Here is a 24,216-nt window from a genome sequence, read left to right as displayed (position 1 = left end):
TATGGACGGCCCCTAACCTCTAACAGATTTTTAGTGCTGTTAGCGAGCAGCGCCTATGAAGGCCGGCATGGCACACAAGGGCGTAAATGGCCCGCGCCAAGCCCGACCGCCTCTGTCTCATTTGAGGCTAAGTCGACCCAGAAGAGGCCCGGGATCGGTTTCAGATAATCGTCACTTTTGTTGGTGGCCGTGAGCGGGAATCAAACTTGGGTGGCTGGGTTCTTACTGCAGCGCGCTAACCGCTACACTACATACACAACAACAACAACAACAGCAACCACCGTTCAACACTAAGTGGCGGTGATGTCACCATGGCGTTTGTGCCATGCTAGGTGCGCTTTAAGAACGCGTGAAGTGTCAAAGGCCCGCTGGCAGGTTACAGGACAGTCCTAGCAGGTGCCACGAGTTGACTGACTCAGATGACTGACCGATGCACCACCTGTCCCCCCTACTGTGCCAGCTTGCTGTGTTTTAGCCACCCGGCGCTCCACTCACTGTTGTGAGCGTCGCTGCTCCGCTATTGCTGGAGGGCGGCTGCCTCCAACTGCTCAGTAGCGGCGTCCTTCACGAGCCTCCTCTACAGAGGCCGATCTTGACACCGCTGGTACCGGGCGTCAGCAAGTCCACCAATAACCCCCCCCCCCCCCTCTGAAAGGCTCACAGTAATGACATCATCTCTGCTTTATTTAAGACCGGAAGCCAGAAGACTCCTTCACAATTGTGGCAAATCGCCTGATGAAGCTCGAATTGCAAATGGCGAGGGTTTACTCCCCAGCGCACCCGGTGTGCTGAAGTTTAAGCGCAAATTGGCACGTTTTGGTCACGCGACGAGCCTCGTGACTGTTATCGGCCTTTGTCGGGTGGTGGGTGGGTTAACGACCGCCAACAACAACAACAACAAAACGTCATCACGAACGGCGACGACGCTGACCATCCCGACAGCAGCGACGGTCGCGGGGAGGAAGCAGCTGGCGCATCCTAATCGTGCCCGCGTGCGTCCAAACCCAGGCCGCGACGGGCGGCGGCGACGGCGACGGGGACGGCGACGGGGACGGGCGGCGGGCGCTGCCGCCGCCGCCGCCGCCGCCGCTGCTGCTGCTGCTGTCGCGCTGGCGTGAGAAAGTCTACGCCCTCCTCGTGCAGCTCGGCTGCCAGGAGGCCCGGCAAAGGGAGGAGGCGAGGGAGCGACAGTCCGAGGTACGAAGGGACGGCAGCCGCCAATCGCCAACCAGGTGGCGGCCGGTCATTGTTGCCGGCGCGAGAGAGCCGGTGGTTTTGTCAGCGTTCGGAGGTAGGTAGCCCCCCCGCCCCCCCCCCCCACGCCCTGTGAGGGGCCTGGGTGATTTGTGTGCATGCGTCTTGCACGCCCGCGGCGGCTGCGCCGCGCTTCGAAGCCCGCGGCCCGGGATTCCGTTCCCGCTAACGGTCGCCAACACCGGTGACGATCGCCCGAATCGGTCCTGGGACCCTCCCCTAGGTCGAATCGGCCTCGAATGAGTTACCTGGTGTAGCGGTGTGCAGTAAACATCGCCGGGGGTTGGGGGGGGGGGGGGCAGACAAAGGCGGCCGGACGTGGTGCTGGCCACCCAACCCCTCGTGTTCGGTGCCGGCCTTCATAGGTGTGCCGGTGCTCGCTTGCAGCACTTGCCCCAGCAGCCTGCTAGGTCTGTACGGGGGATCTTTGTCTTTGTACAGCTGTTGGAACTGCAGCAGGACCTGCGGAAGAACGAGGGGCAGGTGAAGCTACTGGAACTCGGCCTCTCCGACCGCACGGCCGAACTGAAGCTGCAGACCATCAGAGCTCAGGTTCGACTCCCTTGACAGCCACCACCACCGCTTTCACCTTGTCCATCATCCTCACTGTGTTTGATCACCGTCCTGCAGGAGTGTAGGGGTCTTTGGGTCTCTGTGGGAGTCTGCGGGTCTCTTTGTGAGTCTATGGATGTCTGTGGGAGTCTGTGGGTCTCTGTGGGGGTTTGTGGGTTCTTTGGGAGTTTTGTGGGTCTCTGTGTGAGTCTATGGGTCTCTGTGTGACTCTATGAGTCTCTGTGAGAGTCTATGGGTCTCTGTGTGAGTCTTTGGGTCTCTGTGTGTGTCTATGGGTCTCTGTGTGAGTCTATGGGTCTCTGTGTGAGCCTATGGGTCTCTGTGTGAGTCTATGGGTCTCTGTGTGAGTTTATGGGTCTCTGTGTGAGTATATGGGTCTCTGTGTGAGTCTATGGGTCTCTGTGTCAGTATATGGGTCTCTGTGTGAGTCTATGGGTATTTGTGTGAGTCTTTGGGTCTCTGTGTGAGTCTATGTGTCTCTGTGTGAGTCTATGGGTCTCTGTGTGAGTCTATGGATCTCTGTGTGAGTCAATGTGTCTCTATGTGAGTCTTTGTGTATCTGTGTGAGTCTATGTGTATCTGTGTGAGTCTATGTGTATCTGTGTGAGTCTATGGGTCTCTATGTGAGTCTATGGGTCGTCTCTGTGTGAGTCTATGTGTCTCTGTGTGAGTCTGTGTCTCTGTGCGAGTCTATCAGAATCAGAATCAGAAAGGGTTTTATTCGCCATGTAAGTTCACACCGACACGGAATTTACTTTGGCAGGATGGTGCATACATTCAACATATAAGAATCTAAAATCTTAAATAAGTTTTAAACAAGTCTTACTATAATAAGGGTTAAAAGTCTAACACTAAGGGGCTGAAGTATATAAAATTAAATAAATATCGAATATAAAATAGCTTTAAGATATAATTAAAAAATACAAATAGGGAAACATAGTTAATATCAGCAACGTGTCGTTATGTAGATCAAATGTTAAAAACAGTGTTAGCCCTTGGCCTTGTTTAACAGGCCAGCAGCAGATGGGAAGAAACTGTTTTTATGGCGTGAGGTTTTGGTCCTGATGGACCGAAGCCTTCTGCCGGAGGGGAGTAGCTGAAACAGAGAGTGTCCAGGGTGGGAGAAATCGGCCATAATCTTCCTCGCTCGCCTCATAGACCTTGTCGTGTGCAGGTCCTCGAGGGTCGGTAGATTGCAGGCAATTACCTTCTCAGCAGTGTGGATGATACGCTGCAGTCTGCTCTTGTCCTTGGCAGTGGCAGCAGCGTACCAGACGGTTATGGAGGAGGTGAGGATGGATTCAATGATCGCTGTATAGAATTGCACCATCATTGTCTTTGGCAGGTTGAATTTCTTCAGCTGCCGTAGAAAGTGCATTCTCTGTTGAGCTTTCTTGGTGAGGGAGCTGATGTTCAATTCCCACTTGAGGTCCCGGGAGAGAATAGTGCCCAGGAAGCGGAAGGACTCTACAATTTTGACTGGGGAGTCTAACAGGGTGATGGGGGTGAGTGGTGCTGTATTCTTCCTGAAGTCCACAACCATCTCAACTGTCTTTAGAGCATTTAGCTCTAAGTTGTTCTGGCTACACCAGGTCACCAGATTGTCAGCTTCCCACCTATAGTCAGACTCATCCCCACCAGAGATCAGCCCAATGAGGGTGGTGTCATCCGCAAACTTCAATAGTTTGACGGACAGATGATTGGAGGTGCAGCTGTTGGTATACAGGGAGAAGAGCAGAGGGGAAAGGACGCAGCCCTGAGGAGTTCCGGTGCTGATGGACCTGGAGCCAGAGACTTGTGTTCCCAACTTAACGCACTGCTTCCTGTCAGACAGGAAGTCTGTGATCCATTTACAGGTGGTGTATGGCACGTTCAGCTGGAAGAGCTTGTCCTGAAGCAGGGCAGGGATGATGGTGTTGAAGGCAGAGCTGAAGTCCACAAACAGGATCCTGGCGTAGGATGCTGGGGCGTCCAGATGCTGTAGGGTGAAGTGGAGGGCCATGTTAACTGCATCGTCCACAGACCTGTTGGCTCTGTAGGCAAACTGAAGGGGGTCCAGGAGAGGGTCTGTGATGGCTTTGAGGTGTGCCAGGACCAGGCGCTCAAAAGACTTCATTACCACAGATGTAAGGGCGACCGGTCTGTAATCATTTAGTCCTGTTGGCCTTAGCTTTTTGGGCACAGGGATGATGGTGGAGGACTTGAGACAGGCTGGTACATGGCATGTCTCCAGGGAGGTGTTAAAGATGTTGGTGAACACCGGAGACAGCTGGTCAGCGCAGTGCCTGAGGGTGGCTGGAGAGACAGAGTCCGGCCCGGCTGCTTTGCGTGGATTCTGCCTCTTGAAAAGTCTATTAACTTCTCCCTCCTGAAAGGAGATAGTCGTCTCTGTAGTATTGGTGGGGGATGGGGCCTCTTGGGTTGGAAGGGGTGGTTCAGGACAGTCCAATTGTCTTTCAAATCTACAGTAGAACTCGTTCAGGTCGTTGGCTAGGCGGGAGTCGTTAGTGGTGTGGGGGGCTCTGGGTTTGTAGTTGGTGATCTGCCTGAGCCCTCTCCAGACAGAAGCAGCGTCGTTTGTAGAGAACTGGTGTTTTAGTCTCTCTGAGTACAGTCGTTTAGCCTCTCTCACCGCTTTGCTAAACCTGTTCTTCGACTCCTTGAATCTGTCTCTATCTCCACTCCTAAACGCTTCCTCCTTCTCCAACCTCAACCTTCTGAGCTTTGCTGAGAACCAGGGCTTATTGTTGTTAAAGTTCACCCTGGTACGTGTTGGGATACAGCAGTCCTCACAGAAGCTGATGTAGGACGTCACAGCCTCTGTGAGTTCATCCAGACTATTGGTAGCAGTCGTGAACATATCCCAGTCAGTACAGTCTAAGCACGCCCGCAAATCTTCCACAGCCTCACTGGTCCACTATTTAGATGTCCTCACAGCAGGTTTACAGAGTTTTAGTTTCTGCCTGTATGCAGGAATCAGGTGGACCATGGCATGGTCAGAGTGTCCTAGTGCTGCTCGGGGGACGGCGTGGTAGGCTCTACTGACTGTAGTGTAGCAGTGATCCAGAGTGTTCCCTTCTCTGGTTGGGCATTTAATGAATTGTATGTATTTGGGGAGTTCGTGGCTGAGATTACCTTTGTTAAAGTCGCCAAGTACGATAACCAACGAATCTGGATTTGCTCGCTCCACACTCAGAATCTGATCGGCGAGCATGCGTTGGGCCTCTTTAACCTGAGGACAAGGCGGCAGATAAACTCCAACCAAAATGAGCGACGCGAACTCGCGAGGCGAGTAAAACGGTTTACAGGTTATAAAAATTGATTCAAGGAGTGGAGAACAATGTTGCAGAATCACTGTGACATCTACACACCAGCCACTGTTAATGTAAAAACAAATACCACCGCCTTTCGTCTTGCCGGAGAGTGCTATGTCACGATCCGATCTTACAAGATGGAATCCTGCTAGTTGTAGCGAAGTGTCCGGAATCAAATCACACAGCCATGTTTCCGTGAAGCACAATGCAGAAGCTGAAAGAAAGTCTTTGTTTTTTACCATCAGTAGCTGAAGTTCATCCATTTTGTTGTACAGTGAACGTACGTTGGAGAGGAAAAAGCTCGGAAGCACTGTTCGGATCCCGCGTCTGCGTAGCCGTACTAGAGCCCCCGACCGTTTACCCCTTGGGCGGCGTTTCGTTGCTTGAGCAAAGCCTAGCGCGGCATTGACTAGAATGCCTACTAATTCTGCCGCTGGAAGCAGAAAAGTAGGAATTAAATCCACAGGAGTTGTTTCCCTGATATTTAAAAGTTCGTCTCTTGTTAGAGAACTCCGAAAATCTTGGCAAAACACTGAATTGACAGACAAAACAAGACAAAACAGGGCGCACCGACCGGCTGAGGCTACCATCATCAGCGCCATCTTCGCACCAGCACGGGTGTGCTGAACAGCAGGACTCTCTCACCAGCACTGGTGTGTTGAACAGTAGGCCCCTCTCACCAGCATGGGAGTGGTGAACAGCAGGCCCCTCTCACCAACACGGGTGTGATGAACAGTAGGCCTCTCTCACCAGCATGGGAGTGAACAGCAGGCCCCTCTCACCAACACGGGGGTGATGAACAGCACGCCCCTCACACCAGCACGGGTGTGATGAATAGTAGGCCTCTCTCACCAGCACGGGTGTGATGAACAGCAGGCCCCTCTCACCAGCACGGGTGTGTTGAACAGCAGGCCCCTCTCACCAGCACGGGTGTGTTGAACAGCAGGCCCCTCTCACCAGCACGGGTGTGTTGAACAGCAGGCCCCTCTCACCAGCACGGGTGTGCTGAACAGTAGGCCCCTCTCACCAGCACGGGTCTGTTGAACAGCAGGCCCCTCTCACCAGCACGGGTGTGCTGAACAGTAGGCCCCTCAACACGGGTGTGCTGAACAGCAGGCCTCTCTCACCAACACGGGTGTGCTGAACAGTAGGCCCCTCAACAGCAGGCCCCTCTCACCAGCACGGGTGTGCTGAACAGCAGGCCCCTCAACACGGGTGTGCTGAACAGCAGGCCTCTCTCACCAGCACCGGTGTGCTGAACAGCAGGCCCCTCTCACCAACACGGATGTGATGAACAGCAGGCCCCTCTCACCAGCACGGGTGTGCTGAACAGCAGGCCCCTCAACACGTGTGAGCTGAACAGCAGGCCTCTCTCACCAGCACGGGTGTGCTGAACAGCAGGCCCCTCTCACCAGCACGGGTGTGCTGAAAAGCAGGCCCCTCTCACCAGCACGGGTGTGTTGAACAGCAGGCCTCTCTCACCAGCAAGGGTGTGCTGAACAGCAGGCCCCTCAACACGGGTGTACTGAACAGCAGGCCTCTCTCACCAGCACGGGTGTGATGAACAGCAGGCCCCAAAACAGCAGGCCTCTCTCACCAGCACGGGTGTGATGAACAGCAGGCCTCTCTCACCAGCACGAGTGTGTTGAACAGCAAGCCCCTCTCAAGACAAAACAAGACAAAACTGGACAAAACAGGGCGCACCAACCGGCCGAGGCTGCCATCATCGGCGCCATCTTGTGTCTCTCTGTGTGATTCTATGGGTCTCTGTGTCTCTGTGTGAGTCTATGTGTCTCTGTGTGAGTCTATGGGTCTCTGTGTGAGTCTATGGGTCTCTGTGTGAGTCTATGGGTCTCTGTGTGAGTCTATGGGTCTCTGTGTGAGTCTATGGGTCTCTGTGTGACTCTGTGTCTCTGTGTGAGTCTATGGGTCTCTGTGTGAGTCTATGGGTATCTGTGTCAGTCTATGGGTATCTGTGTGAGTCTATGTACGTCATCGCAATGGGAAAGGGTTAACAGTGCATAGCTTCAGGGGCTTCCTAATGAAAGATTAGATGTGATGCAAACACGCAGTGATCTGCAAGCGCCACTGTACATAACAATTCATTATCAATGTCGTTGTTGTTGGTATTGTTGTTCCACCATTGGAACCTCCTTTGCCAGTAGCAAAATATGATAATAGTTAAATTTTGATTTAAAGCTTTCGTGACTGCAGTAATTCATAATCTTAGTTTTTTCGGTAAAGTCACGTTGAAGAGAAACAACAAAATAATAAAATATATAAAACAATAAAAAATACTCACGACGTTTCGACCGTTTGAGTTATGGTCGAAACGTCGTGAGAATTTTTTATTGTTTTATATATATTTTATTATTTTGTTGTTTCTCTTCAACGTGACTTTACCGAAAAAACTAAGCATATGATAATAGTTTTTTTACCCTTTTATCTGGCAACAAAACTAACACCTTTTTTACAAGGAGTCATGTTTACATTGACCACAATACCTGCGCCTTTTGGCGTCATCTGGTCCAACACCATGTGAGACTAGGCTCTAAAGAAAGCTGTCTCGGGTGTGGACCAATCAATTTCAAGGGCAGTGGATACATTATCAGAGTTATGTTTTTTGTTTGCATTCCGACCGCAGGTATTGTGGTCAATGCAAACATGACTCCTTGTAAAAAAGGTGTCAGTTTTGTTGCCAGATAAAAGGGTAAAAAAACAATTATCATTATGGTATTGTTGTTGTTGTTGATATTCATGTTGTTGGTATTGTTGTTGTTGATATTCATGTTGTTGATATTAATGTTGTTGATGGTGGTGCTGTTGGTGGTGGTATTGTTGTTGTTGTTGTCGTTGGTGGTATTGTTGTTGTTGTGGTGTCAGGGTCTCCAGGAGGATCTGGATGCGTTGAAGGCAGCGGCCCAAGAGGCGCAGGAGAGGGCAGCGCTGGCGGAAGCGGCGGTGCACCGACTGCAGGAAACAGTCAGCAGGTTGGGCACCTCCCCGCCCCTCCCCCTCCCCGCCCCTCCCCGCCCCTCCCTCCCCGCCCCTCCCCCCCCCCGCCCGCCCCTCCCTCCCCTCCCCAGATATTTATTTACCGAAATCAAGTTGATTTGAAGCTTTCGTGACTCTTTGGTTCTTTCGGTAAGGCGGTAAAGTCACGTTGAAAGAAATTAAATTAAGGTAGGGCACTCATAAGGGGTTGATGGGTATCTAGTAGAGTAGTGTATAGTATAGTGTATTGTGTAGTGTATAGTGTAGTGTATAGTGGAGTGTATAGTGTAGTGTATAGTGTAGTGTATAGTGTAGTGTATAGTGTAGTCTATAGTGGAGTGTATAGTGTAGTGTATAGTGTAGTGAATAGAGTAGTGTATAGTGTAGTCTATAGTGGAGTGTATAGTGGAGTGTATAGTGTAGTGAATAGAGTAGTGTATACTGTAGTGTATAGTGGAGTGTATACTATGGTGTATAGTCTAGTGTATACTGTAATGTATAGTGGAGTGTATAGTGGAATGTAGTGTATAGTGTAGTGTATACTATAGTGTATAGTGGAGTGTATAGTGTAGTGTGTAGTGTATATTGTAGTGTATACTGTAGTGTATAGTGGAGTGTATAGTGGAGTGTATATTGTAGTGTATACTGTAGTGTATAGTGGAGTGTATAGTGTAGTGTATACTATAGTGTATAGTGGAGTGCATAGTGGCGTGTATATGATGAATGTTGAGATTTATAAGAGTATGGGGTGACTAATGAGGTTTGAATTGATCTGTAATCATGTAGAGCACTGATAAGAGGTTGATTGGTATGATCTGCTGTCCCTTGGGGGTTCGCTATGCCGTTCTCATGCTTTAAACATATGCCATTGTTTTGTCTTCTTCATGTCATAGTTGTTCGTTGTTATTGTTATTATTACAAAGAATTATGCCGATAGCACAATCGGGTTACAAGACCCAAAGCCGCGGTGGCTATGAGATGTTAGCTCCCTCGCGTGGTATGCAGGAGGGCGTGGGTTCGATCCCGACCCTGACGCCTGCTGCATATTTGGAGTTTGCGTGTCTCTCATCATCAACACGTTGGCTAGGAGATGTTAACTACCTCGCCTGGTATGCAGGAGGGCGTGGGTTCGATCCCGACCCTGATGCCTGCTGTATAATTGGAGTTTGCGTGTTATCCCCGTTGTCACGTGGATTTTTCTCCAGGTCCTCCACATTTAGAAACACGCCTTTGAGAGTATTTGGCTGCTGTAAATTTCCACGTGGCAAACTCATTTATTTAGAACTGCTTATTATTGTGTTCAGTTTGTTGTCCTTCCCCTGTGCCTCCGATTAGCACGGTTGGCTTTGCGTACGGTGTGGAAGAAGTTCAACTTACAACAACAACAAACAACAACTGTCATGCGTCACTAAGTGGCGGTGACGTCACCACAACGCTTGTGCCAGGCTATGTGCACCTTGAGGCCACGTGAAGTGTCGAACGCCCGCTGGCAGGAGGTCACGGGGCAGACCCAGCAGGTGCCACGGGTCGACTGACTGAGATGGCTGAGATGAGTGGCTGATGCACCACCTATGCCTCTACTGTGCCAACTTGCTGTGCTTTAGCCACCCGGCGCTCCACTCGTTGTTGTGAGCGTCGCTCCTCCGCCCTCCGTTGTTGTTGGAGGGCGACTGCCTCCAACTGCCCAGTAGCGTCCGTCACGGGCTTTCTCCTCCACAGAGGCCGATCTAGACACCGCGGTACCAGTCATCGGCAAGTCCACTCAGCTCCACGTCCTCTTGTACCACATCACTCCATCTCTTCTCTAGCCCGTGCCGCGCCCGTTTAGCCCCCTCGATCCGGCCGAACAGAAGCTGTTTAGGCATGCGGTGGCTGGGCATGCGGTGGCTGAGCATGTGGGCTACATGGCCCAGCCAACGCAGCCTTGCCTGCCGGAGGAGCTCACCGATTGGACTTTGTCCAGATCTTTCAAGGATTTGTGAGCTCACACAATCCTGCCTGGTTAAACCCATGATGGATAGTAGGCAGGCCAGCCTAAATGTTTCTAACCGGCGAAGTTGCTCCATTAGGGGGGGGGGGGGTCCACGTTTTGCAAGCGTACACACCCACACGCGCGCACGCACGCCCTTTACAGACGGACGGACGGAACCGAATGTGCTGCTTCTTGACAGGCGCTGGAGAGAGGTGACGGACGGCGAAGGGAAAGTCGTGGGCGCGATGGAGTCGCTCGGCCGCCTCTCCGAACGCATCCGTTTCGCCACGAGGAGAGTGGACCTCGTACGAGGTACAGGGCCTGGGTTCGCTGTGTCGACACGGGAGGTGTGGGCGGGCAGCTTACGCGCTAGAGCAATAAATAGCGTCACAATCGGCTCGCGCGCGTGCGAATGTGTGCGTGTTGTGCGTGTGTTGAACTTCTTTCGCACCGTACGTAGCCAACCGTGCTAATCGGAGGTTGTGTATAGTGTAGTGTATCATAGTGTAGTGTATGTTAGAAATGGGTTCTCAATCTAGTATGTGGCGGTGGTGGTGGTGGCGGCGGCGGCGGCGGCGATTTGGCTGTGGTAGTGATGGTGGTGGTTGCCTGGTGGTGGTGGTGTAGGTTTGTATGTATGTTGAACTTCTTTCACACCACCGTACGTGGCCGACCGTGATGATCGGAGGTGCGGGGGAAGGACATCAAACTAAACACAACAACAAGCAGTTGTAAATAAATGACGTTGCGGTGGAGAGGGGAGCCTCGTGATGGGTCGGATGTTGAGGCTGCGTGTGTGTCAGTGTTGAGGCTACGTGCGTCAGTGTTGAGACTGTGTGTGTCAGTGTTGAGGGTGTGTGTGTCAGTGTTGAGGCTACGTGTGTCAGTGTTGAGGGTGTGTGTGTCAGTGTTGAGACTGTGTGTGTCAGTGTTGAGACGGTGTGCGTCAGTGTTGAGGCTGTGTGTCAGTGTTGAGACTGTGTGTCAGTGTTGAGGGTGTTTGTGTGTCAGTGTTGAGGTTGTGTGTGTGTCAGTGTTGAGGGTGTGTGTGTGTCAGTGTTGAGGGTGTGTGTGTCAGTGTTGAGACGGTGTGTGTCAGTGTTGAGGCTGTGTGTCAGTGTTGAGACTGTGTGTCAGTGTTGAGACTGTGTGTCAGTGTTGAGGCTGTGTGTGTGTCAGTGTTGAGGCTGCGTGTGTGTCAGTGTTGAGGCTGTGTGTGTGTCAGTGTTGAGGCTGTGTGTGTGTCAGTGTTGAGGCTGTGTGTGTGTCAGTGTTGAGGCTGTGTGTGTCACCGTTGAGGCTGTGTGTGTGTGTCAGTGTTGAGGCTGTGTGTGTGTGTCAGTGTTGAGGCTGTATGTGTGTCAGTGTTGAGGCTGTGTGTGTGTCAGTGTTGAGACTGTGTGTCAGTGTTGAGGGTGTTTGTGTGTCAGTGTTGAGGTTGTGTGTGTGTCAGTGTTGAGGGTGTGTGTGTGTCAGTGTTGAGGGTGTGTGTGTCAGTGTTGAGACGGTGTGTGTCAGTGTTGAGGCTGTGTGTCAGTGTTGAGACTGTGTGTCAGTGTTGAGACTGTGTGTCAGTGTTGAGGCTGTGTGTCAGTGTTGAGGCTGTGTGTCAGTGTTGAGGCTGTGTGTGTGTCAGTGTTGAGGCTGTGTGTGTCAGTGTTGAGACTGTGTGTCAGTGTTGAGGTTGTGTGTGTGTCAGTGTTGAGACTCTGTGTATGTGTGTCAGTGTTGAGGCTGTGTGTGTCAGTGTTGAGGCTGTGTGTGTGTGTGTCAGTGTTGAGGCTGTGTGTCAGTGTTGAGGCTGTGTGTGTGTCAGTGTTGCGGCTGTGTGTGTCAGTGTTGAGGCTGTTTGTGTGTCAGTGTTGAGGCTGTGTGTGTGTCAGTGTTGAGGCTGCGTGTGTTAGTGTTGAGGCTACGTGTGTCAGTGTTGAGGGTGTGTGTGTCAGTGTTGAGACTGTGTGTGTCAGTGTTGAGGCTGTGTGTGTGTGTGTCAGTGTTGAGACTGTGTATGTCAGTGTTGAGACTGTGTGTGTCAGTGTTGAGACTGTGTGTGTCAGTGTTGAGACTGTGTGTGTCAGTGTTGAGACTGTGTGTGTGTCAGTGTTGAGGCTGCATGTATGTCAGTGTTGAGGCTGTGTGTGTCAGTGTTGAGACTGTGTGTCAGTGTTGAGGCTGCGTGTGTTAGTGTTGAGGCTGTGTGTGTGTCAGTGTTGAGACTGTGTGTGTCAGTGTTGAGACTGTGTGTGTCAGTGTTGAGGCTGCATGTATGTCAGTGTTGAGGCTGCATGTATGTCAGTGTTGAGGCTGCGTTTGCGTCAGTGTCGAGGCTGCTTGTCAATATTGAGGCTGTGTATGTCAGTGTTGAGGCTGCGTTTGCGTCAGTGTTGAGGCTGCATGTGTCAGTGTTGAGGCTGTGTGTGTCAGTGTTGAGGCTGCGTGTATGTCAGTGTTGAGGCTGCGTTTGCGTCAGTGTCGAGGCTGCTTGTCAATATTGAGGCTGTGTATGTCAGTCTATGGGTCTGTGCGTGAGTCTGTGGGTCTCTGCGTGAGTCTGTGGGTCTCTGCGTCAGTCTATGGGTCTGTGCGTGAGTCTGTGGGTCTCTGCGTGAGTCTGTGGGTCTCTGCGTGAGTCTGTGGGTCTCTGCGTGAGTCTGTGGGTCTCTGCGTGAGTCTCTGGGTCTCTGCGTGAGTCTGTGGGTCTCTGCGTGAGTCTGTGGGTCTCTGCGTGAGTCTGTGGGTCTCTGCGTGAGTCTGTGGGTCTCTGCGTGAGTCTGTGGGTCTCTGCGTGAGTCTGTGCATCTCTGCGTGAGTCTGTGGGTCTCTGCGTGAGTCTGTGGGTCTCTGCGTGAGTCTGTGGGTCTCTGCGTGAGTCTGTGCGTCTCTGCGTGAGTCTATGGGTCTCTGCGTGAATCTTTGGGTCTCTGCGTGAGTCTGTGGGTCTCTGCGTGAGTCTGTGGGTCTCTGCGCGAGTCTGTGGGTCTCTGCGTGAGTCTGTGGGTCTCTGCGTGAGTCTGTGGGTCTCTGCGTGAGTCTGTGGGTCTCTGCGTGATGAGTCTGTGGGTCTCTGCGTGATGAGTCTGTGGGTCTCTGCATGACAACGGTGCGGTGCCATTCAGTGGTGCACTGTGTGGTATGGCAACCTGGTGCGGTTTCAGGGCTGGTGCTGAGGAGGGACGCCCTGCACCGTCTCGCCCTGCAGGAGCAGCCCACCATTGCTCCCAGCCCCGACGTCCCCGCCAGGCACGACATCACTTCCTGTCCGTCGCCCTGTGTGCTGCCATTTGTTGATAGCGGTGTTGTGGTCGCATGGTGATCGTGATGAAGGATGATATTGATGCCTCGATGATATGAGACGCTGTGATGTGGGGATGACGATGATCATGGTGATGTTGAAATATTGTAATGTGGTGGTGGTGGTACTACTAGTAACTTAGCGATATTTTCATCATGATGATGACTGGCGATGAAGATGTTGCAACGGCGATGATGATGGTGTGGTTATGGTGCTCCATGTTGAAGATGACAAAGTGGACATAACGATGTAGGCCATGCAGTGAACTTGTCGCTACTTTGTAATGATGGTGTGGTGGTGATGGCGGTGATGATGTCGACGACGATGTTGACGATGGTGATGTGGTGATGTTGTGCAGGCCGGATCTGCAGGCTGAGCTGAGCCATCTCCAAGCGGAGAGAGACCTCCTCTCGTCACAGATGCAGAGGGACGCTCTCCTCCTGCAAGAGAAAATCTCACTCGCCACGCACAGGGGTAGGTACATGGAGACAGAGACACACGGGGAGAGAGACACAGGGCTATGGACATGGGGACAGAGACACGGGTAGGGACGTGGAGACAGAGACACACGGGGAGAGAGACACAGAGGTAGGGACATGGGGACAGAGAGACACGGGGAGAGAGACACAGAGGTACGGATATTGAGACAGAGACACATGGGGAGAGAGACACAGAGGTAGGGATATGGAGAAAGAGACACACGGAGAGAGAGACACAGAGGTAGGGATATGGAGACAGAGACACACGGGGAGAGAGACACAGAGGTAGGGATATGGAGACAGAGACACACGGGGAGAGAGACACAGGGTAGGGACATGGGGACAGAGACACAGGGGTAGGGACATGGGGACAGAGAGACACGGGGAGAGAGACACAGAGGTAGGGACATGGAGACAGAGACACGGGGAGAGAGACACAGGGGGAGAGAGACGCACGGGGACAGAGACACACGGGGAGAGAGACAGGGGTAGGGACATAGGGGTCTCTCTCCCCTATGTCCCTGATGATGATGTTGACGTTGATGACGATGCTGATGGCAACGATGATGATGTTGATGGCGACGATGACGATGTTGATGATGTTGACGATGGGGATGTTGATGATAATGATGCTGACGATGTTGAAGTTGATGATGATGTTGAAAGTTGATGATGTTGATGATGATGATGATGTTGAAGTTGATGATGTTGATGACGATGATGTTGAATTTGATGATGTTGACGATGATGTTGAAGTTGATGATGTTGACGATGTCGATGACGACGACGTTGACGACGACGACGACGACGATGATGATGTCCACATCCCAGCGGAGGAGGCCTGTGCGGAGCAGCTCCGGCGCCTGTGGTCTCTGGCTGAGGAGCGGGGCGAGCTGCACGAGGAGACCCAGGCTCGCCTGCAGCAGGCGCAGCACGAGCTGCAGCAGGCGCAGCATGAGCTGGAAGCCGCCCGCACCCAGCAGCAGCAGCAGCTGGAACAGCTGCAGCAGGAGCGCGGAGCGAAGGATCAGGGTGCCCAACACACGCAGACGTACAATACGGGCCTCATCGTCGGCGTCGCCATCGTCGCTACCATCAGCATCATTGCCATCATCATTATCGGTATCATCGCTACCATCATCATCGCCGCCACCATCATCACCGCTACCATCATCATCACCGCCACCATCATCATCGCGATCATCATCATAGCTACCATCATCGTCACCGCTGCCATCAACATCGCTATCAGCATCATCATCGCTACCATCGTTATCACCGCCACCATCATCACCGCTACCATCATCATCAACGCCACCATCATCATCGCGATCATCATAGCTACCATCATCGCCACCGCTGCCATCAACATCGCTATCAGCATCATCATCGCTACCATCATCACCCCCTTTGTGGTACGTCACCTTCGTAGGTGCTTGCGAATAACACTTGCCTCGACAGTCTGCTAAAGGCTATACGGGGGATCTTTGGTGGTGGTTGTGGCAGTGGTGGTGGTGTCGGTGTTGGTTGCTAAATTATGAGTTGTGGCTGAGTGTAGTTGTTGTGGTGGTGGTGGTAGTGGTGTCGGTATTGGTTGTAAAATGATGAGTTGTGGGTGAGTGTAGTTGTGGTGGTGGTGGTGGTGTCGGTATTGGTTGTTAAATGATGAGTTGTGGGTGAGTGTAGTTGTGGTGGTTGTGGTTGTAGCGGTGCGAGCTGTTGAGCGGGACCTCCACGCTCGCTACGCGGAGCAGCTCTCCGGCTTGGAGCAGAGTCTGAACCAGGCACGCAGGGAGCACGGCAAGGCTGGTACGCAGACACCACTCGCTCGCTCACTCACTCGCTCGCTCGCTCACTCACTCACTCACCTACTCACTCGCTCACTCACTCACTCGCTCACTCACTCGCTCACTCACTCACTCGATCACTTACTCACCTACTCACTCGCTCACTCACCTACTCACTCGCTCACTCACTCGCTCACCTACTCACTCGCTCACTCACTCACCTACTCACTCGTTCACCTACTCACTCGATCACTTACTCACCTACTCACTCGCCTGCTCACTCGCTCACTCACCTACTCACTCGCTCACTCACTCGCTCACCTACTCACTCGCTCACTCACTCACCTACTCACTCGCTCACCTACTCACTCGATCACTTACTCACCTACTCACTCGCCTGCTCACTCGCTCACTCACCTACTCGCCCACTCACTCGCTCACTCACTCACCTACTCACTCGCCTACTCACTCGCTCACCTACTCACTTGCTCACTTACTCACCTACTCACTCGCCTACTCACTCGCCTACTCACTCGCTCACTCACTCGCTCACCCACTCACTCAGTCTGAACCAGGCACGCAGGGAGCACGGCAAGGCTGGTACGCAGACACCACTCGCTCGCTCACTCACTCGCTCACTCACTCGCTCACTCACTCGCTCACCTACTCACTCGCTCACTTACTCACCTACTCACTCGCCTAACCACTCGCTCACTCACTCACCTCACTCGCTCACTCGCTCGCTCACTCAGTCTGTACCAGGTGCGCAGGGAGCACGGCAGGGCCGGTATACACACACGCAACTCACTCATCCACCTACTCATTCGCTCAAACACCCGCTCACTCAATCATCCACCTACTGACTCGCTCAATCACCCGCTCACTCACCCACTCACTCGCCCATTCGCTCACCTACTTACTCACCTACTCACTCGCTCACTCACTTACCCACTCACTCATCCATTCACTCACTCCCTCACTCACTATGTGTCTCGGAGTCTCTCTGTTAGTTTGTTTATCATATTATTAAGCCCATCCCACTTTTAACCCGGCCTCTATGTATCTCAGTGCATCTCTGTGTGTCTCTATGAGTCTCTGCGTCTCTAGGAGTCTCTATGTATCTTTGTGTGTCTCAATGAGTCTTTTTGTATCTAAATGCACCGCTGTGTGTCTCTGAGTCTCTATGTGTCTCTAGGAGTCTCTATGTATCTCTATGTATCTCTGTGTGTCTCTTTGAGTCTCTAGGTATGTATGTGTGTCTATGAGTCTCTATGTGTTTCTAGGGGTTTCTATATCTCTGTGAGTCTATTTATCTCTGCATTTCTGTGTGCCTCTGAGTCAGTGTGTCTCTAGGAGTGTCTATGTATCTCTCTGTATCTCCATGTATCTCTATGAGTATGCATCTCTATGTATATCTATGTGTCTCTGAGTCTCTACGTATCTGTATGTGCCTGTCTGAGTTTCTATGTATCTCTATGTATCTCTGTATGCCTGTATGAGTCTATGTATCTCTGTGTGTGTATGAGTCTGTATCTGTGTGTGTCTGTATGAGTCTATGTATCTCTGTGTGTCTGTATGAGTCTATGTATCTCTGTGTGTGTCTGTGTGTGTCTGTATGTCTGTGTGTGTCTGTATGAGTCTATGTATATCTGTCTGTATGAGTCTATGTATCTCTGTGTGTATCTGTATGTGTCTCTGTATCTCTGTATGAGTCTATGTATCTCTGTGTGTCTGCATGAGTCTATGTATCTCTGTGTGTGTCTGTATGAGTCTATGTATCTCTGTGTGTGTCTGTATGTGTCTCTGTATCTCTGTGTGTCTATGAGTCTATGTATCTCTATGTATCTGTATGTCTGTGTGTGTCTGTATGAGTCTATGTATCTCTGTGTGTGTCTGTATGAGTCTATGTATCTCTGTGTGTGTCCGTATGTGTCTCTGTATCTCTGTGTGTCTGTATGAGTCTATGTATCTCTGTGTATGAGTCTATGTATCTGCGTATCTCTGTGTGTCTGTATGAGTCTATGTATCTCTGTGTGTGTCTGTTTGAGTCTATGTATCTCTGTGTGTGTCTCTATGTGTCTCTGTATCTCTGTGTGTCTGTATGAGTCTATGTATCTCTGTGTGTATGAGTCTATGTATCTGTGTATCTCTGTGTGTCTGTATGAGTCTATGTATCTCTGTATATCTGTGTGTGTGTGTGCGAGTTTATGTATCTCTAGGAGTCTCTGTCCGTTTGTTTATTATTATATACCTAGCCCACTTTTCACCCAGACGACAAGAGAGCAGTACGGGCTTCAACGTCACCAACCTAACATTTAAACTACGCAACAGCGTATTTGAGAATCACATTTAAAAGACGTGCAACGTGTGCACTGTTGAACATGAGAATGAAAATAACAAGACTCGAAATCTCATTCGTGGCCCTCGGACTAATCCGCGACACTGTTGTTTTCAGTTATCCAAGCGGGCTGATTGTTGCTATCATTTAATTTAGAAACACAGTGAGCAGCAACTGAACGCCGTGAGAAAAAATGTTTGCCCTCGCACACGAGCACGTAGGAAGATCGACCGACGGTTTATTATAGACGAGTTTTACTACCCGGCTTCGCCCGGGACTTGGATTCACCACGCCCGGCCGCCTTTGTCTCCCCAGTGGCGATGTTCACGCACACCACAGCAGTTACTCGTTTGAGGCTGAGTTGACCTAGGGGAGGCCCAGGTCCGGTTCAAATAATCGTCACCGGTGGTGGCCGTGAGCGGGAATCGAACTCGGGTCGCCGGGTTCGTAGCGCGGCGTAGCGCTAACCACTACGCTACCGCTCCCCCCCCCGACACTACACACAGATACACACACACCCAGATATACACACACACACAGATACACACACAGATACACACACGTAAACACACACACAGATACACACACCCACACAGACACACACGCACAGATACACACACACAGATACACAGACAGATACACACACCCACGTATACACAGACACAAAGACAAAGATCCCCCATATAGCCTTAACAGACTGTAGGGGCAAGTGCTGTTAGCGAGCACCTATGAAGGCCGAAACGGTACACGAGGGGGTGGGTGGCCAGCACCACGCCCGACCGCCTTTGTCTCCCTAGTGGCAATGTTTACACACCGCACCAGGTACTCATTTGAGGCTGAGTCGACCTAGGGGAGGCCCGGGACCGGTTCAGATAATCGTCACTGGTGTTGGCCGTGAGCGGGAATCGAACCCGGGTCGCCAGGTTCATAGCGCAGCGCGCTAACCGCTACACTACCACTCCCCACTACTGCTCTATACACAGACACACACACAGATACACACACACACAGACACACACACACCCACACAGACAGACACACACACAGACAGCGCGCTAACCACTACACTACAATGCGTTGCGCTTCCACGTGCGCGGGTCACGTGACAGATTTGACGTCACAGCTCACTTGCCGTGCAAAAAATAAATGCATTATGGAGCTCCCCCCCCAAAAAAAACCCACACAAATGTATTTTAATCATCTTTGCATGGTGTACAGCCTGGAAAGTACCCACATGGCAAATTTCAAGTTTGTTGCATGTCGGGAAGTACGCTCAACATTTGGAACAGACAGACACACAATCACAACTTTGCCTTTTATATATATGGAGATATTAAAACAAACGTGTCGACTCTGTGTCTCTCCTTACCGCAGTGGTGGCTCTTCGCCAGGGGGAGCGCGAGTGGAGCCGGGAGAGGGAGCGAGCCAGGGAGCTGGCTCAGGCTCGCGACAGGCATCACCACGTGCAGCTGCAGCAGCTGCAGAGCCACCTCCAGCAGCTGCAGGTGGACGGTAGCCTCATGAAGGTGCGCTCGTTTCACTCGCTCACCCGCCCACCCACCCACTGACTCACTCACCCACTCACTCACCCACTCACCCACCTAACCACTCACCCACTCACTCACTCACCCATCCACCCACTCACACACCCACTCACCCACTCAGCAAGCCACTCACCCACCCACCTAACCACTCACCCACTCACCCACCCACTCACTCACTCACTTACTCACTCACTCACCCACCCACTCACTCACCCACCCATCCACCCACTCAGCCACCCACTCACCCACCCACTCACCCAACCACTCACCCAACCACTCACCCATCCACCCACCCACTCACCCACTCACTCACCCACCCACTTACTCAACCACTCACCAACTCACTCACCCAACCACTCACCCATCCAACCACTCATCCACTCACTCACCCACTCACTCACTCACCCACCCACCCACTCACTCAACCCACTCACTCTCCCACCCACTCACCCTCTCTCTCACTCACTCACCCACTCAATCACCCACTCACTCACCCACTCACCCACCCACTCACTCACCCACTCACCCACTCACTCACCCACTCACTCACTCACCCACTCACTCACCCACCCACCCACTCACCCAACCACTCACCCAACCACTGAACCCACTCACTCACCCTTCCACCCACCCACTCACCCTCTCACTCACTCACCCACTCACTCACCCACTCACTCACTAACTCACTCACTCACCAACTCACTCAACCCACTCACTCACCCACCCATTCACCCTCTCACCCACTCACTCAACCACTCACCCAACCACTCACCCAACCACTCACCCATCCATCCACTCACTCGCCCTCTCACTCACCCACCCACTCGCCCACCCACTCACCCTCTCACTCACTCACCCACTCACTCACCCACTCACCCGCCCACCCACTGACCCACCCGCTCGCTTGGACGGAATCAGTAGCTCATTTACGGCTGACAGAAAAGGTGGCCGGAAGGGGGTGGCCGGGAGGGGGGTGGTGGTGTTGGTGCCGGCCATCCACCCTCCACGTGCGCCGTGTCGGCCTTCACAGGGCGCCTGCTACAACACGCTCAGACCACTTGCCCCAACAGTCTATTTGAAGGCTGCACGGGGGGGTTGGGGACCTTTGCCTGTGCGAACGTACGCAGGCGACGCTGAGGCAGGAGGGGCTGCTGCAGCAGTACAAGGCGAGGAGAGTTGGAGGGCAGCAGCTGGAGAAAGGGCAGCGTCACGCAGGTGGGCAGTGGCAGCCTGGCACAGGCCACAACAACTCACTCACTCACCCGCTAATCCACTCAATCACTCGCACTCGCCCTCTCACTCGCCCTCTCACTCGCCCTCTCACTCGCCTACCCATTCACATACCCATTCACACACCCTCTCACCCACTCACCCTTTCAATCACCCACTCATCCACCCATTCACCCATCCACTCACTCACCCACTCACCCATTCATCCACCCATTCACCCACCCATTCACTCACCCACCCACTCACCCATTCACCCACCCACTCATCCATTCACCCACTCACTCACCCACTGACCCATTCACCCACCCACTAATTTCACTCACCCACTCACTTGCACATTACATGTGTTGTGTATGTGTATATACTGTGTAAGTGTACGGTGTGTATACGGTGTGTATACTGTGTGTAATGTGTGTGCATACTGTGTACTGTGTGTATTATTTGTGTGTATACTGTGTGTGTACCATGTATACTGTGTGTGTACATACCGTGTGTGTGTACGGTGTGTGTACTGTGTGTATACTGTGTATTGTGTGTGTGTATACTGTGTACTGTGTGTATTGTTTGTGTGTATACTGTGTGTGTACCATGTATACTGTGTGTGTACGTACCGTGTGTGTGTACGGTGTGTGTACTGTGTGTATACTGTGTATTGTGTGTGTATACTGTGTACTGTGTGTATTGTTTGTGTGTATACTGTGTGTGTACCATGTATACTGTGTGTGTACCGTGTATACTGTGTGTGTACGTATCGTGTGTGTGTACTGTGTGTGTGTATATATAGTGTGTGTACCGTGTGTACTGTGTGTGTACGTAGGGTCTCTGAGCTCCGTGCTGAAGGATCTGAAAGCGTTGAGTGTGGAAGCTCTCGCAGAAGAGGCAAAGCAGGGAGGGAGACCCGATGGCTGAATAACTCACAACACGTGCACACGGGTACACGTGTGTACGTACACAACAGCCGCCGTTCGCCACTGAGTGGTGTCACCACGGCACCTGTGCCAGGCTAGGTGCACTTTAAGGCCATCACGTGACGTGCCGAATGCCCGCTGGCAGGAGGTCACGGGACAGACCCAGCAGAGGTGCCCGTGGGTTGACTGACTGAGATGACCGGCAGATGCACCACCAGCTGTACCCCCCTGCTGTGCCAAAGTCACACACAAAGATGAAGAGTTACACGCCACACGCTCATGCACGCAAATGCATACACGTGGACACAAATGCACGCGCGCGTACACACATGTACAAAGGCAAATACACATGCAAGTATGCAATCACGCACACGTACACATTCACAAAGCATGCACAAGCCTTAAGACAGCTAGACAAAGATCCTCCATAGCGCCTTTAACAGACTGTTGGCGCAAGTGCTGTTAACAGGTGAAGGCTGGCACTGTGGCACACGAGGGAGTGGGTGGCCACCACCACACCCGGGCCCGCCTTTGTCTCCCCAGTGCTGATGTTTCATGCGCCGCACCAGGCACTGATTTAAGGCCGAGTCGACCCAGAGGACCAGTCGGCCCAGGACCAGTTAAAATATTCACCGTCGTCGGTTGTGAACGGGAATCGAACTCGGGCCGCCGGGTTTGTGGCGCAGCGCGCTAACCACTGCGCCGCCGCTCGCCACTTGGGCACACACATCACACGTGCACACACACCACACGCGCACACACACCACACACGCACACACATCACACGCGCACACACATCACACGTGCACACACACCACACGTGCACACACACCACACGTGCACACACACCACACGCGCACACACATCACACGCGCACACACATCACACGCGCACACACATCACACACGCACACACACCACACTTGCACACACATCACACGCGCATACACATCACACGCGCACACACACCACACGTGCACGCACATCACACGCGCACACACATCACACGCGTACACACATCACACGCGCACACACATCACACGCGCACACACATCACACGCGCACACACACCACACGCGCACGCACACCACACGCGCACACACATCACACGCGTACACACATCACACGCGCACACACATCACACGCGCACACACATCACACGCGCACACACACCACACGCGCACACACATCACACGCGCACACACACCACACGCGCACACACATCACACGCGCACACACATCACACGTGCACACACATCACACGTGCACACACATCACACGCGCACACACATCACACGTGCACACACATCACACGTGCACACACACCACACGTGCACACACATCACACGTGCACGCACACAGGTACGCAGACAAATCTCGAGTTCCTCAAAATGCTTGGGCAGTTTATACACGGAGTGGGCTTTTAGCGACCAATATTTCCCACAGTAGACGTTTTCCTTGGGTTTGGGGGTCGCGTAAATGTGTCGTCAAACTCGCCGCCGCCACCCGACACGGCCAGTCGGTGTGAGGGGGGGGGGGGTTTGTCACGTGGCCAATTCGTTACCTGTTCAGTGCTTTGAGAGCGAAGCCCGCAACAGCATTGGCGGTCCGAGCAGGTGTGACGTACTCGCCGGTAATTACAACAGCGGTCGGCAGCGTCGTCGGGCGGCAGCCACAGATTTGTGGGGAAATCCTCCCTCCTGTTTCGGTCTCGGATAGACGGGGAGGGATCAACGTGGTGTCGTGACTTTTGAGGCAATCGGGTGCGAAGATCAGATGGGGTGGGGGGTGGTGGTGGTGGTGGTGGTTACTGGATTCATATAAATGACGACGGATATCCATTACCCGGGTGGGTTATTCACCGGGATGAATTAGGCACGAATCGAGCACGTGCTGCGTTTCCGTGACACAAACCCAACAAATTGGCTGTGTCGCGGCCGCGGCGGCGGCGGGTGTAACGACGCGACATTTATATTTAGGCCATCTAACCCGAGAAAAATCGAAACTTTGATTTAAAGCTTTCGTGACTGCAGTAATTCATATTCTTAGCTCTTTCGGTAAAGTCACGTTGAAGGGAAACAATAAAATAATAAAATATATATAAAACAATACAAATTCTCACGACGTCTCGACCATAACACAAACGGTCGTTTGTGTTATGGTCGAGATGCCGTAAGAATTTTTATTGTTTTATATATATTTTATTGTTTCCCTTCAACGTGACTTTACCGAAAGAGCTAAGCATATAAAAATCGAAACCTCTGTTTTTGAAAAGGTTTCGCTTTTGTGCTTCAACATTTTTTCTTGTTCAGCAATGCCCCCACCGCCCCCCCCAGTGCCTTCGTGACGGTGCATTTACGCCGGCGTGCGAATGTTCTTGTCGTCGATGAACGCCCTCAAAGTTTGCGTCGATCGACGCCCAAACCCTCCCTGCCGGTCCAACCCTGGCAAGTAATTTTTTGCCGAAATTGCATTTTTGTTTTTAAAAGCTTTCCACGTACGGGTAATAAAGTTGCGATCGCTGCGAACGTG

General features: G+C 52.3%; 1 protein-coding gene across 2 annotated transcripts in view; it reads left to right on the top strand.

The window, feature by feature from the left end:
- Positions 1-24,216, top strand: part of CCHCR1 (coiled-coil alpha-helical rod protein 1) — an 87,920-nt gene extending 63,704 nt beyond the window's left edge. Inside the window, exons 8-18 of one of the 2 annotated variants that reach the window (XM_076056085.1) lie at positions 1,009-1,197; positions 1,696-1,806; positions 8,025-8,131; positions 10,307-10,419; positions 13,263-13,347; positions 13,758-13,873; positions 14,710-14,910; positions 15,586-15,687; positions 19,378-19,529; positions 20,675-20,762; positions 21,595-24,216. In XM_076056085.1, coding sequence (XP_075912200.1) covers positions 1,009-1,197; positions 1,696-1,806; positions 8,025-8,131; positions 10,307-10,419; positions 13,263-13,347; positions 13,758-13,873; positions 14,710-14,910; positions 15,586-15,687; positions 19,378-19,529; positions 20,675-20,762; positions 21,595-21,686 — 1,356 coding nt within the window. In that variant the 3' untranslated portion in view covers positions 21,687-24,216. The remainder of the gene's footprint in view (positions 1-1,008; positions 1,198-1,695; positions 1,807-8,024; positions 8,132-10,306; positions 10,420-13,262; positions 13,348-13,757; positions 13,874-14,709; positions 14,911-15,585; positions 15,688-19,377; positions 19,530-20,674; positions 20,763-21,594) is intronic. The other variant, XM_076056086.1, reaches the window with a different exon arrangement.

This window comes from Petromyzon marinus, chromosome 74 (assembly GCF_048934315.1).
Source record: "Petromyzon marinus isolate PM22_M1 ecotype Great Lakes invasive population chromosome 74, UKy_Petmar_22M1.pri1.0, whole genome shotgun sequence".
Lineage (NCBI taxonomy): Eukaryota > Metazoa > Chordata > Hyperoartia > Petromyzontiformes > Petromyzontidae > Petromyzon > Petromyzon marinus.
This window is presented reverse-complemented; position numbering and strand designations above follow the sequence as displayed.